The sequence below is a fragment of the Hemitrygon akajei genome, chromosome 17, assembly GCF_048418815.1.
Source record: "Hemitrygon akajei chromosome 17, sHemAka1.3, whole genome shotgun sequence".
NCBI lineage: Eukaryota > Metazoa > Chordata > Chondrichthyes > Myliobatiformes > Dasyatidae > Hemitrygon > Hemitrygon akajei.
The window spans coordinates 28,393,754-28,408,753 of NC_133140.1; the positions used below are offsets into that span (position 1 = coordinate 28,393,754).

At 39.3% G+C, this 15,000-nt stretch overlaps 1 protein-coding gene across 3 annotated transcripts in view; it reads left to right on the top strand.

Moving 5' to 3' along the window:
* The window catches only part of slc12a3 (solute carrier family 12 member 3), a 68,542-nt gene that overhangs the window by 17,740 nt on the left and 35,802 nt on the right, over positions 1 to 15,000 (top strand). For 2 of the 3 annotated variants that reach the window (XM_073069829.1, XM_073069830.1), the window contains exons 9-14: positions 243 to 327; positions 3,444 to 3,598; positions 4,677 to 4,784; positions 7,687 to 7,810; positions 10,109 to 10,210; positions 13,435 to 13,590. In XM_073069829.1, the coding sequence (XP_072925930.1) occupies positions 243 to 327; positions 3,444 to 3,598; positions 4,677 to 4,784; positions 7,687 to 7,810; positions 10,109 to 10,210; positions 13,435 to 13,590 (730 nt within the window). The remainder of the gene's footprint in view (positions 1 to 242; positions 328 to 3,443; positions 3,599 to 4,676; positions 4,785 to 7,686; positions 7,811 to 10,108; positions 10,211 to 13,434; positions 13,591 to 15,000) is intronic. The other variant, XM_073069831.1, reaches the window with a different exon arrangement.

Below are 15,000 nucleotides of genomic sequence, written 5' to 3' on the forward strand. Positions count from 1 at the left end.
CTATACATGGTACTAATCTGTAGGAAATTTTTAATTGAATTATGATTAATAATTCAAAGTGAATGCTTAAAATGCATAATATATGTTCTTTCTGAGCAATCTTTAAATGTGGACAAAAATGGAATTTGAAAGATAAATACTGGATTATTGGTGATACAGAAATGTCAATGGTGGGTTCTGCCTGTAGTCATTTGTCTCCCAATGTGTCACTTAGCCTTATTCCCATTGCACTTCACTCATAGGATCCTGCTGTAGCCATCCCCAAGGGAACCTTGTTTGCCATTTTTTGGACAGCACTTTCCTACCTTATAATTTCTGCCACTATTGGTAAGTTTTATAGGGCAGTTTTTATTTACCGTTATCACATTGCTATGCAGTGCCTAAGCTTGCTTTTGATATTAAAATATATGCTATTTACTCTCCTTAATTAAAAGCTGATTAGTACAAATGATCCAGTCCCATTTTTTCTTATTGTTTGACTTAATTATTGATCACTAATTATTAACTTAATTAAGATAAGTGTGAGTTGGTTCATTTTGGTAGTTAAATATGATGACAGAGTATAGCATTAATGGTAAGACTCTTGACAGTGTGGAGGATCAGAGGGATCTTGGGGTCCAAGTCCACAGGACACTCAAAGCTGCTGCGCAGGTTGACTCTCTGGTTAAGAAGGCGTACGGTGCATTGGACTTCATCAATTGTGGGATTGAGTTTAAGAGCCGAGAGGTAATGTTACAGCTATATAGGACCCAGGTCAGACCCCACTTGGAGTACTGTGCTCGGTTCTGGTCGCCTCACTACAGGAAGGATGTGGAAACCATAGAAAGGGTGCAGAGGAGATTTACAAGGATGTTGCCTGAATTGGGGGGCATGCCATATGAGAATAGATTGAGTGAACTCGGCCTTTTCTCCTTGGAGTGACGGAGGGTGAGAGCTGAATGATAGAGGTGTACAAGATGATGAGAGGCATTGATTGTGTGGGTAGTCAGAGGCTATTACAAATGTTCTCCCTCATGACAATAAGATAAATGAATAATTCATCTGTTTTAGCTGAGGCATAACATTGACAGGACACTGGGAGTGAATACAAATAGTGCAGAAGAAAATATTTTCCATCTGAATGCAGAGATGACACTTCACTTTAATCAAAGTTGGCACCTTCAACATTCAGATTACACTTGAGTGTTCTTGACATGCTGAACAAGTACCTCTTTAGTAACTGAATCAGAGAATTCAGTGAGGTCAATCATGGCCATGTACAGTGGTTGATGCTAAACCCTGCATTTTTCTTGTTCTGTTGTTTGAGTGGCTTTCCCGTTCCACAGCATATCCTCATCTTTCCAGCTAAGGACAATGCAGTTTTGAATTTGATTGAAGTTCCTTGCTGCCAATTTAGAACTTCCACCAGAATGCAGTGGGATCCTTGTTCATTGATTATCGGTTGCCGTATGGTCTTTTTAAACTGAACAGGAAAGGCTGTTGTGGGATGAAATCATGGACACTTCTGTTTCATACAATGAATGCTGTCTGCCGTACTGTCCTTGAGTTCACCTCTGTTCTTGGCTCTTAGCAGAGTGGGCTCAGTGGCGTTTGGGCCATTGATAACTTTTGACAGCACTTGAGGTATCAACCTGTGTCGTGGCTATCACTGTGTTTCTGCACTGCCTCTTTCCACACACAGTGTGTTCTTTAGGTCATGGGTTATGTATGAACTTGCCCTTCTCTTGTTGGGTGGTGAAGTTGCTAGTCCAAGATCACTTTGCAGTTGTGGTTAATCATCACTTGGATCTCCAGGTCATTCTCATCAAACCAATTATGGGAGAGTGCCCAAGAGTCTCCTCGAAGATGTTAATCATGATGGAATTGCAGGGCAGCCCAGCAACTGTAGAAGTTCCATATCTATTGTGTCAAACTTCTCCACCCCAACCCCCTAAGAATTTTGCTTGTTTCATTGACATTCCTTTTCATTCTTCTAAGGTTCAAGGTAGTGTCTCGGCTGCTGTTTTCGCAGAAATCAATCTGCTGAATCCCTCTATCACAGATACATCTTGCCTTCATTAGGAAGAGCAGACCCATACATAATCTAGGTACAATTGCAACTGTTTTCTATACAATTAAAACAAACAATCTCTTCCCTCCCTCCCCACCCCGCCCCTGTACTCAAACCCTTGTATAATTGTATCGTTCTCTTAATAAGCTGCTGAATCAGCATATTAGCTTTCAGTGTTTGCTGTAGACATTCATGCAAGAACTTCTGGCAACCTGCCCCATTGTTCAGCCCTTGTCCCAAATAATAAATGTCCACAAGGAGACCTTGATAAAACACGGACCATCTTGTGTAGCCTACTTTACCAATTTACGTTTTTGTATATCTCAAGAATGCCTCTTAATGAAAGTAAATTTACAGTTACCTTATGTGTCCCAGCACAGCCTTGGTTGTCTGAGGAAGATCATTGTAAAATGACTCTGACTTCAGTGCATTTATGGGTCTGTTCGAGTTTGCACTGACTTTTCAGTCATTTTGTTGCAAGGGAATTATACTTGTTCCTTGCTTTGAGTTTCTTTCCTATAAATGGAGATAGTGTGTTGATTTGACCAGGAGTGCAAACATTTGATAGTAATACCACAATCATCATTTGATACTGACAGACACACAAAGATTGTAAAAGCTCATGTTTATAAAGCTCTGGGGAAAGGTGAGAAGAGTTGGTGGAACATGCATCAAGCCAGTGTGTGACAGTATGATGCTGGACCAATCAAGTCTTTGCTTTAGAGACCTGATCTTTTCTAAGCCTGTGTTGTATAAGTGGCCATTTTGCAGGAAAGCAACATCCATTATCAGGGACCCAGGTCATGCTGTCTTCTCGTTGTTGCCATCAGGAAGAAGGTACAGGAGCCTCAGGACCTGCAACACCAGGTTCAGGAACAGTTATTACTCCTCAGCCATCAGGGTCTTGAACCAGAGGGAATAACTTCTCTCAACTTCTTATGACCCATCATTGAAATGTTTCCACAACCAATGGACTCACTTTCAAGGACTCTTCATCTCATGTTCCCTGTTTATTACTTATTATTATGATTATAGTTTTTTTTTCTGTGTTTGCACAGTTTGGTGTCTTTTGCTACTGGCTGTTCGCCCTGTTGGTGTGGTCTTTCATTGATTCTATTATAGTTATTGGATTTATTGAGTATGTTCCCAAGGGAGTGAATCTCAGGGTTGTATATAGTGATTATATGTACCTTGATAATAAACTTAATTTGAACTTTGATTCTGCTCATGAGATTCTCTCACGTATATGATGCCAAAATAAGAATTGTGGTTTCAAGGGAATATCCTCCACCTCTTACAGCCCTGCATCCTTTCAAATGAGATTTCTCCTGCGGTCTTTTGTTCAGAATGTGACGTTGTATCTTAAAACAACGCCATTCGTCCTTTGTTTTAGGATCTTGTGTGGTACTTGATGCTTCTGGTAATGTGAATGACACCATAGCTACTGGGTCGATGGATTGTGAAGGCATTGCCTGTCGCTATGGATGGAACTTCACTGACTGCATACAGACTGGCACTTGTCAATATGGGCTCATTAACAACTACCAGGTAAAATTACTTTGTCTTTTTATAGATACTATAAACAGCCCATTTTTCCCCCTTTTTTCCCTTTTTCTTTATTAGTGGTTAGTTTGTTAGATTAGTTTTTCTTAGGGTAATAATATTTTTTTCTCTTATTCTCTTTTCTGTTTTTTTCAACATGATATACCTAGTTTTTTTTGTTTTGTTTATATAATATTTATATCATTCATGATTTGGGAAGACTTAACTATATTGTACTTATTGCTTGTGTATCCTTTTATGTTCATTTTAATTTTGTAATTTTGTAATCCCAATAACTATGTATTAATCTTATCATGTTGATATTAATAAAAAGATTGAAAAAGAAAGAAAGTAAAGGCAGGGAGGACCTCACCAGTCATAATGAGCAGATTGATAATTGGTGGGTCGTTTAGTGGTTAGCACAATGCTATTACAGCCTGCTCCAAGCACTACCACTCTTCTATGTATGTATGTATGTATAAAAAAAACATAAATTGCCCCATCCAACAAAGCCATCAAGTCTTCCCTAAAGTGTACTGACCAGAACCAGGCTTAAAAATCCATTACTGATCAAATTAATGTTTTATAAAAGTTGCTTGTGACTTCCTTCATCTTTGCCTCTATTTATCAAGCTTGTATGCATTTTTAACCATTTTCTTTATCGGTCCCGTCATTTCAAAAGAATAGGCACATATGCTCCCCAATTTGTTCTTGTACCCCTTGCAAAATCATGTCCTCCTCTTCATATTGGCTTTTTCTGCTTCTTCATACAAATACATAATTCATTCTGGTGAACTCATTGCATTGAGTTGAACAGTATTGACAGAACATGATCTCTCTGTAAGCACTGTAGTGTCAACAATGTTTTCCTTCACTTTTTAAGGATGAGATATTGGAGCAGTAGTTGACTTGATGGAATTATCCTTCTCTTCTGGACCAGTAGTACATCTACAGTTCTCCACTCTTAGTGTTATGCTGGGGTCATTCATTCATCCTGTTTAACATTAACAACAATGTTCATGACCATTAACATAATTTCAGTAACTCTTAAAATGGCAGTCTTTTCTCTTTTTTATTTATTAAGACAATGAGCATGGTGTCTGGATTTGCGCCGTTGATTACAGCTGGGATCTTTGGAGCTACTCTGTCTTCAGCTCTTGCCTGCCTTGTGTCTGCTCCCAAAGTCTTTCAGGTATTAAGCATTTTGTTAATGCCATTGTTAACATCACTCTGGTACATCCCAGAAATGTTCAAAGATGATTGGTTAAAGTTAACTTTTGAACATTAAACTTCACCTATAATTGATTGAAATCTATTTTATTTACTTTGTCTGAATGCCCTTTCTCAAGTAATTTTCAGTGTTCCACATATTCAATCAACTGCTTGCTGGCATAGGTTGCCCTTTGTGTTGGAGGTTCTTTCATCAGTCATGCACGGGAAAACAATTTTCCCTACCCAGTGCTCCTTATAGACATTTAAAATCCATGTACCTGTCGCAAGTACCTTTTAAATGTTAATGTGTCTGCCTCAGCCACTTGCTCTGGCAGCTCATTGATATTAAATCTCTCCCTTTCTTAATTTAAACCAATGCTCTCTGGTCTTTGAATCCCCAACCTGGGAAAAAGACTTACACATTGACCCTATGTCCCACATGATTTTGTCCACCTCTATAAGATCATCCCTCATTCTTCTATATTCCATGAAAATAGCACAACTTCTCTCCTTAACTCTGTCCTTCAAGTCTAGCAACATCCTCGTACATCTACTCCCTATTCCTTCCTTGTATTTTTCAAAAGGTAGGTTGATCAAAGCTGAAAATAATATTTCAGCTGCAGCCTCGCCTTGTACCAGTGCAGCATGATTTCCCAACCTCTGTTGTACTCTTCTTGGTCCTCTGAAAATGTATCACCTCACAGTTGTCATGGTTAAATCTACCTGCCAATGCTCTGCCCATCATATCACCACTATCATCCTGTAGTTTGTATCACTATCAAAATCATTTCCCATCTTGCATTTTCAACCTTGCTGACACTTGCTAACGTTACCCTGCAATATCTTTGTCATATGGTGCAAGTTCTCATTTTTATTTTGCACCAGGCAATAATTTTTATTTAATTAGGGGGAAAACACTATTTATAGGGCTATTGGTTCACAGAAATAAATGGTGGAATTAGAATAAAGGAAAACTGAGGCTGAAGTTTATTTGGGACAGGTACAGGGTGATAGAGAAATGACAGCCTGGTTTACTCTCTGCCCAATTTTCCTTGCTATCAGTTAATAAAATTGGGCAGACTAAAATAGCCTGTTCCCAAACAGGTATTCTGTGATTGCTCCTGAAACCAATGGAAAGTCAAAGTAAATTTCTTATCAAAGTACGTAGATGTCACTATTTAGTACCTTGAGATTCATTTTCATGTGGGCATTTACAGGAAAATAAAGAAATACAGTAGAATTTATGAAAATTATACATAAATAAAAGCTGACGAACAACCAAAATGTAAAAGAAAATGTGCAAATAAAAAATAAATAAATAATACAGAGAACATGAGTTGTAGAGTCCTTGAAAATGAGTTTGGAAGTTGTAGAAATAGTTCATAGTAGAGGCGAGTAAATTTATCCACACTTGCTCGGAAACCTGATGGTTGTAGGATATGAGCTGTTCCCTAACCTGGTAGTGTGGGACCCAAGACTCCTGTATCTCGTGCTCAATGGTAGTAGCGAGAAGAAAGCATGGTCTGCATGGCTTGGGCCTTTGACGATGGATGCTGTTTTCCAGCATGCTCCTTATTTTAACACTGTGAGCAGCTGTTTTACATGGTTTGTTTAAGAGCATGCGTGCATAGACTGGAAGGGATGCTTCATTAATAATAGATGTAGTGCCATAGTGAGGTAACTTCTGGTAGACAATGAGCATAATATCCTACTACAAGGTGTTAAGCCTCCCCTATCCCCCCCACATAATTTTACAAACCGAAGCAAACTCGGAAATATTGAAAAAAGGTGATGTCTTTAAATTGCATTTAAAAATAATATACAGTTTTAGACCGTAAATTGTTTTGAGGGTTGAGTTAATGTTAACAAGCAGATTTTTTCATATTTATTGATCTTTTGAAATTTTAGTCAGTTAATTAATTATATTTTTCTATATATTAATGAACGTGAAAAAGTTATTGTCCAATACAGTGGATTCTGGTTAATTGGGACATATTGGGACCAGAACATTTTGGCCCAATTAAGTGGATGCCCAAATTAGCCAAAGTTTCATTAAAATGTACAAAAAAAGGCAAAGTACAGTTTAACTGAGTAACAAATTTTCTACTTAAATGAAATACAGAACAAATTGGAGCACTACTAATCCTACTACAGTACTATAGAACACTGTATTAGTTCCTAATAGTTATTAATGGAGGAAATCATCCAGTGTACACTGTCATGTTCTTTTGATTGACTATAAATAAGCAAATTAGCACAGACACCTAGCGCAGATAATGGACTGCTTTCATGCAATGCTGTCGTCGATTGCGTCCTCCAAATTTTCATTTTCATCGTAACATTCATGATGTTGGTCAATACCTTCAAATTCTTCATAGTGCTTAAGTAGCTTAAGTATTGAAATCATTTTATTTTCATTCCCGGCCATTTTTGGCATCTCTGAGCCTGAATGCTTGAAACAGCAGTGAGCAAAGCAGTTCAGGATTGTTCTACTGATTATATCTCGCCAACTATCAGGACAACACTCAGTGCTTTTTGAACACAAACACATGAAACTGATGCTGTTTAAAAACTGTTCGCTCTAAGCATGGTGTAGTGTCTAACGACCACCTGACATGCATATGACTGACACTAGTTAGAACTCGTTCGGTAACAGTTTCCTGTCCCAATTAAGCTGCATAGTGTGCCAAATAAATGAAGGGAACTCCTCTTATTTTCTTGATTAGTTTTTGCCCTTTAAGAGGTGTCCAAATAAGCAACTGCCACAATTAACCAATGGCCCAATTAACCAGATTCCACTGTATTTATTAAGTCTTATACAAATGTATTGTGTAAAGTAAAGGCTTGAATGAACTGATGCTCTTACATGTGTTTCCCAACAGTGCCTGTGCAAGGACAACCTTTACCCTGGTATTGGTGTCTTTGGAAAAGGTTATGGGAAGAATAATGAGCCCATCTACAGTTACCTTCTCACCTACTTCATTGCTATTGCCTTCGTTCTTATTGGTAAGACCCAGCATCAATCTGAATGTTTTTATTCCAACCTCAGACTAGGGAGGTCTAAAACTACCTGTTTTACCTCACTGTTACTTCTGCCCTAGGATTATGGCTGAGAGCTGGTCAGTTCAAAAAGTAGAAAAAAAAGCCAGCAACTCAGAAACAAAGAAAAAATTTGTATATATATTTATAATTATTTATTTATTAAAAACCATTAAGAATCATGTGCTTTTAATTTAATTTGTATGCATGGTCAGAATCTGAATCAAGTTTAATATCACTGGCATTATAATAGAGGAGAAAACACACACACACACACACACACACACACACACACACACACACACACACACACACACACACACACACACACACACACACACACACACACACACACACACACACACACACACACACTCACTCAACGTCACTCAACTAGTTGATATATCTTGCTCCTGTACACCCTCTCGTCACCATCTGAAATTCTGCCAACTATAGTTGTATAATTTGCAGATTTATAGATGGCATTCAAGCTGTGCCTAGCCACACTGTCATGGATGTAGAGCAGTGGGTTAAGCACACGTCCCTGAGGTGTGCCAGTGTTGATTGTGAGCAAGGTGGAGAAGTTGTTTCTGATCTGCACTGATTGTGGTCTACAGGTTAGGAAGTCAAGATCCAGTTGCTGCGGAAGGCACAGAGACCCAGGTTCTGGAGATGTTCAATCAGAACTGTAGCTATGGTTGTTAAATGTTAAATTGAGTCAATGAACAACATCCTGATGTAGGTATTTGTATTGTCCAGGTGATAGATAGATAGATAGATAGATACTTTATTCATCCCCATGGGGAAATTCAACTTTTTTTCCAATGTCCCATACACTTGTTGTAGCAAAACTGATTACATACAATACTTAACTCAGTAAAAAAATATGATATGCATCTAAATCACCGTCTCAAAAAGCATTAATAATAGCTTTTAAAAAGTTCTTAAGTCCTGGCGGTAGAATTGTAAAGCCTAATGGCATTGGGGAGTATTGACCTCTTCATCCTGTCTGAGGAGCATTGCACCTGTCACTGAAACTGCTTCTCTGTCTCTGGATGGTGCTATGTAGAGGATGTTCAGAGTTATCCATAATTGACCGTAGCCTACTCAGCGCCCTTCGCTCAGCTACCGATGTTAAACTCTCCAGTACTTTGCCCACGACAGAGCCCGCCTTCCTTACCAGCTTATTAAGACGTGAGGCGTCCCTCTTCTTAATGCTTCCTCCCCAACACGCCACCACAAAGAAGAGGGCGCTCTCCACAACTGACCTATAGAACATCTTCAGCATCTCACTACAGACATTGAATGACGCCAACCTTCTTAGGAAGTACATTCGACTCTGTGCCTTCCTGCACAAGGCATCTGTGTTGGCAGTCCAGTCAAACTTCTCGTCTAACTGTACTCCCAGATACTTGTAGGTCTTAACCTGCTCCACACGTTCTCCATTAATGATCACTGGCTCCATATGGGGCCTAGATCTCCTAAAGTCCACCACCAAGGTTGTGTGAAGAGCCATTGAGATTGTCTGCCATAGACCTACTGTGATGATAGGCAATTTGCAGTGGGTCCAAGTCCTTGCTGAGATGGGTATTAATTCTAGCCATAACCAACCTCTCAAAGCACTCCGTCACTGTAGATATAAGTGCTGCCAGACAATAGTCATTTAGGTAGCTCACACTGGTATAATTGTTGCCCTTTTGAACTAGGTGGGAACTTCCAACTGTAAGCAATGTGAGATTGGAAATGTCTGAGTACCCCTACCAGGTTCTCCACCCTAGGCCTGGCGTGGGTTCACCCTCTTGAAAGACAGCCTGATGTTGGCATCTGAGACAGATCACAGGGTCACCAGGTACAGCAGGAAGCAGTGTTTTATCAAAATCTGTAGACAGAGCAAGCAAACTATTTCAAAGCAAAAATTATTCTATGTCATTTGCCAGGAGTTGCAAGTTAGCATCTTAATTGTGGGATGTTATGGTGCTCCAAAGCTACATTGTTGTAAATTTCTAACAAAATGGATTGTTGGAGAGAGAATTTGCTCATGCTTAAACGGACTGACTGCATTTTTGATTATTGTCCCAAGTTGTGTTTGACAAAATGCAAGATCATGGAGTCATACAGCACAGAAAAAGGTCCATGTCTAATTCTAGTAATTCTAGGAAATTGTACAATGTGTCAATATGTGAATACTTTAAAGGATAATAAGCAATGTATTGTAAAGATCACCTACAAGTGTTTGGAACCTTGACATGTTTTCTTTTCATGCAGCGGAACTGAACACGATAGCTCCAATTATCTCCAACTTTTTCCTGTGCTCCTACGCTCTCATCAATTTTAGCTGCTTCCATGCATCGATTACCAACTCCCCAGGCAAGCTCTCATTTCCTGCTTCACAAAATGTTTTGTAGTTATTTTATATTGATTCTTGGCAACATGTAAGACCAAATAAATAAACAATGAAGATGCAATGAAAATCAGAGTCAAATAGCCATTAATTGCTTAAGTGAGCAGAGGTCACAGTTTCAGAATAAGGAGTAGACCATTTAGAATATTCTTGCGTGCAGTTGGGGATGAGTCTTTGGAATTCTCTCCCTTAGGGGGACTGTGGAAGGGTGAAAAACTGAGTGCTTTCAGAACAGGGTTTGATATATCTACAGATCACAGGGAAATAGAGGAATACTGCAGTGAGCAGAAGTCCCCATGATTTGATGACTGTTGGAGCAAGCTCGTAGGATCAAATGGTCTACTCCTACTCTCACTGTCTTAAAGCTGCATACATTCTCTCTGAAGTCTCCTTCCTTCCTTTGACTATTAGCTGACTCTGCAATCCAGCCAAAGCATCAGTGGTTCATAAGCCATGATCGTAATTGGGATTTGAAGAGAAAATATGGATTTTGAGTAACAAACTTTTTATTTTCAGAGATGTAGCACAGTAGCACGCCCTATATGCCCAAAGAGCATGTGGTGCGCAATTGCACATGTGAACAATTAACCTACTAACCCATAAGTGTTTGGAATGTGGGAGGAAACCAGAGCACCCTGAGGAAACGCACACGGTCACAGAGCGAACCTACAAACTCCTTACAGACTGTGGCAGCAATTAAGCCCAGGTTGCTGCTGCTGTAAAAGCCTGCTGTTTGGCCCATGATGTTGTACCAACCTTTTAACCCCACTCAATAAGATCAATCTAACCCTTCCCTCCTACATGCCCTTCTATTTAACTTTCAACCTTGTGCCTAAGAGTCCCTTAAATGTCCTTGATGTATCTACCTCATCCACCAACCCAGCAGCGAGTACCACACATTTACCACTTACTCTGTGTAGAAAACCTACCTCGAACATCTCCTATAATTGTCTCTAGTCACCTTAAAATTATGCCCCTTCACACTAACCATTTCTGCCCTAGGAAAAAGTCCTTGGTTGTCTGCTCAATCTATATAATCTTTTGTACCTCTATCAAATCACCCCTCATCCTCGTTTGATCCAAGAAAAAAAATGCTAGCTCATTCAACCTATCCTTCCACATCCTTCTTATAATGAGGCAGCCAGAACTGAACACAATACTCCGAGTGGTATAACCAGGGTTTTATAGAGCTAAAGCACTACCTTGCATCTTTTGAACTCAGTTCCTCAGTCCCCTGACTAATAAAGGCCAACACACCATACACCTGCTTAACAACCATATCATTTTGCACAACAACTTTGAGAAATCAATGGACACGGACCCTAAGCCCTCTCTGTTCTCCCATATACCGCTATTAACCCTATACTGTACTGTACCTTCAAGTTCAACCTTCCAAAGTGAATCACCTCACACTTTTCCAGAATATCCCCAATCAGACTGCTTCTCCAAATGCTCATAAATCCTTCCTCTATTAATCTTCCCCTATAGTTTTCCCACCACCAATGTAAGACTCACTGTCTATAATTCCCAGGATTATCCCTATTAACTTTCTTGAACAAAAAAATAACATTTGCCACTTTCCAATCTTCTACCACTAATCCTGTGCCCAGTGAGGATGAAAAGATGATTGTCAAAGGCACAACTACCGGTATTTCCCTTAGTAACTTTGCGTATATCTCATCCAGCCCCAGGGACTTGGCTATCCTTATGTTTTTCAAACATTCGTGCACATCCACATCCTTAATGTTGACATGTTACAGCATATTAGCCTGTCCCTCACTGTCCTCATATTCGTCAAGGACCTTCTCACGGGTGAATACTGAAACAAAAAATTCATTAAGGACCTCTCCTACCTCCTCAAACTCCAGGAACATGTTTCTTCTTTTATCCCTGATCAGACCCAACCTTACTGTTGTTATTCTCTGCATACGTGGAATGCCTTGGGGTTTTCCTTAATCCTTCTCATAACCCCTTCTAGTTCCCTTAAGTCAACCATAATCTTATTGAACGGTGCAACAGATATGAGAAACTGAATTGCCTTCTCCTATTTATATTCTCATGTAAATAGACTTCTTCCATATGCTATACTTAAAGACCAATATTTTTTTCATCTTGTTGTTTTTTGTATTTTATAGTGCCTTTCTTCTGTCTTAGTAACTTTCTATGGGTTGTGTTACAAGGAAAGGTTGGACAGGCAAAGTTTGTCTCCACTGGAGTGAGAGATGAGTTGATTGAAGCATACAAGCTCCTGTGGGCTCTTGCCTGGGAGAATCAAGAGATCACAGTTTAAAAGTAAGGCAAATTGTTCATTTAAGACAACTGAGGTGAAGTGTTTTCTATCAGAGGCTCATGACTCTTTGAATTTCTCTTCCTCAAAGATCAATTGCAGAATATTTTTCAGCAAGAGATAGATAAATAATAAACTGGGGGAGGTTGAAGATTACTTCAGATAGATGGGAATGGAGATTTGAGCTTGCAGTCAGGGCAGCCAGAAATTGTAGGGTCAGCTAGTATCTGTTCCTAATTCATGGATTTATATTGTTCCAGTTTATGTAAATTTGCTGAGCATTATCTGGAGACTTTTCTGTAAATTGTAAGTGAAGCAAAAGTGAGGATAATGTGCACCGTTATTAAGAATCTGGCATGTGCTTATATCAATGAGAATGAAAAGCAGATTTATTATCACTGATGTGTGAAATTTGTGCAATGTAAGACTTAAAAGTTACTATAAGTTAGAAAATAAAGATAGTACAAAAGGAAATAATGTGTTCATGTTCATGGACTGTTGAGAAATCTGACGTAAGAGGGGAGAAGGCTGTTCTTGTTGAGAATGAGTCTTCAGGCTCCTGTCCAATGGTTAAAGCATTATCCCAGATGGTGAGTACAATTGTAGAAACTTGCACGTGTTTTGGGTGATGTAGCAATCTCCTCACATTTGTAATGAAGTAGAACCATTAGTATACCTCCTTCATGATTGTATCAATGTGTTGGGCCCAGAATAGATCCTCTGAGATGTTGAAAGCAGGAACTTGAAGCTGCTCAACCTTTCCATTGGTTGATTTTCCCCTTCCTGAAGTTCACAAATCAGTTGCTTGCTCTTACTGACATTGAGTGTGAGAATATTGGAGATATTAACTGACATATTATCTACCTCTCTTTTAAATGATCTTTTATTTTTTTTTGTCTAAAGGTTGGAGACCTTCATTCACATATTATAACAAGTGGGCTTCTTTGTTTGGTGCAGTTATTTCAATAGTCATCATGTTCTTACTGACGTGGTGGGCAGCCCTCATTGCCATTGGAATTGTAGGCTTCCTTCTGGCATATGCATTGTACAAAAAGCCTGGTAAGTAATTGGGAAAACAATCGATGTAAATGATGTCATTATTCTCTATATCGCATTGCACTAGAGACAAAAGCACTCTAATGTTAATCTGTTTGTGTACATTACTAAAGTTAGAGCTTTTTAGTTAATGAACTGATGTCATTCCTTTTAGTTATGCAACATTAAAAGTACTTAATGATTTTTCTGAAGGAATATGATCCATAGTTGTCTGCTTAAATATTCACTTGGGAGTTATGAGCCTAGTCGGCAAGGGCGTTAGATCATCAACTGAGAGTGTCAGAATAGAATTGACTTTTTTGCATCAGAATTAGGCCATTCGGGCCATCGAGACTACTCTGCCAGTCTGTCATGTCTGATTTATTATCCCTCTCAACTCCATTCTCCTACCTTTTCCTCCTTATCTTTGATGCATTGACAAATCAAGAACCTATCAACCTCTGTTTTAAACGTACCCAAATACTTGGCCTCCACAGCCATCTGTGGCAATGAATTCCACAGATCTGACTAAAGAAATTCCTCCACATATTTGTTCTAAACGGACATCCCTCCATCCTGAGGCTGTGTTTCAATATTTGATAGGTTTCAATTAAATCTCTCCTCATTCTTCTAAACTCCAGCAAGTACAGGCCCAGGGCCAATGCTCTTCATATGTTATCTCTTTCATTTCTGGGCTTATTCTCATGAACCTCTTCAAGACACTCTCTAATGCTTTGTGCTGGCATTGGTCTTGGACCAAAACATTGACTGTTTATTCCTTTCCATGGATGTTGCCTGACCTGCTGAGTTCACCTTGCATTTTGTATGTGTCACTCTGGATTTAAGTATCTGCCAAATCTCTTGTCTTCACAATACTCCAAGTCCGGTCTGACTGATGCCTTGTAAAGACTCAGCATTGCATCCTTGCTTTGATATTCTAGGGTCTCAAAATGAATACTGTACTAACATTGTATATGCCACTGACTCGACCTGCAATCCCACACTAGGACCCCCAAATCTCTTTGCACATCTGATTTCTGAATTTTCTCCCGGTTTAGTAAATAGTTTATATCTTTATTCCTTCTACCAAAGTGTATGACCAGACACTTCCCCACACTGTATTCCATCTGCCACTTCTTTGTCCATTCTCCTAATCTATCAAAATCCTTCTGCTGACTCCCAGCTTCCTCGGTAGTAACTGTCCCTCCACTTATCTTTGTATCATCTGCAAAATTGGCCACAAAACCATTAATTCTGTCATCCAGATCATTGATATACCATGAAAAGAGGTGGTCCCAACAACAGACCCTGCAGAACACCACTAGTCACCAGCAGCCAGCCAGAAAAGGCCTCTTCATTCTCACTCTTGGCTCCTGCCAGTCAGCCAATCTTCTATTCATGCTATTATCTTCCCAGTACTACAGTCTGATGTAG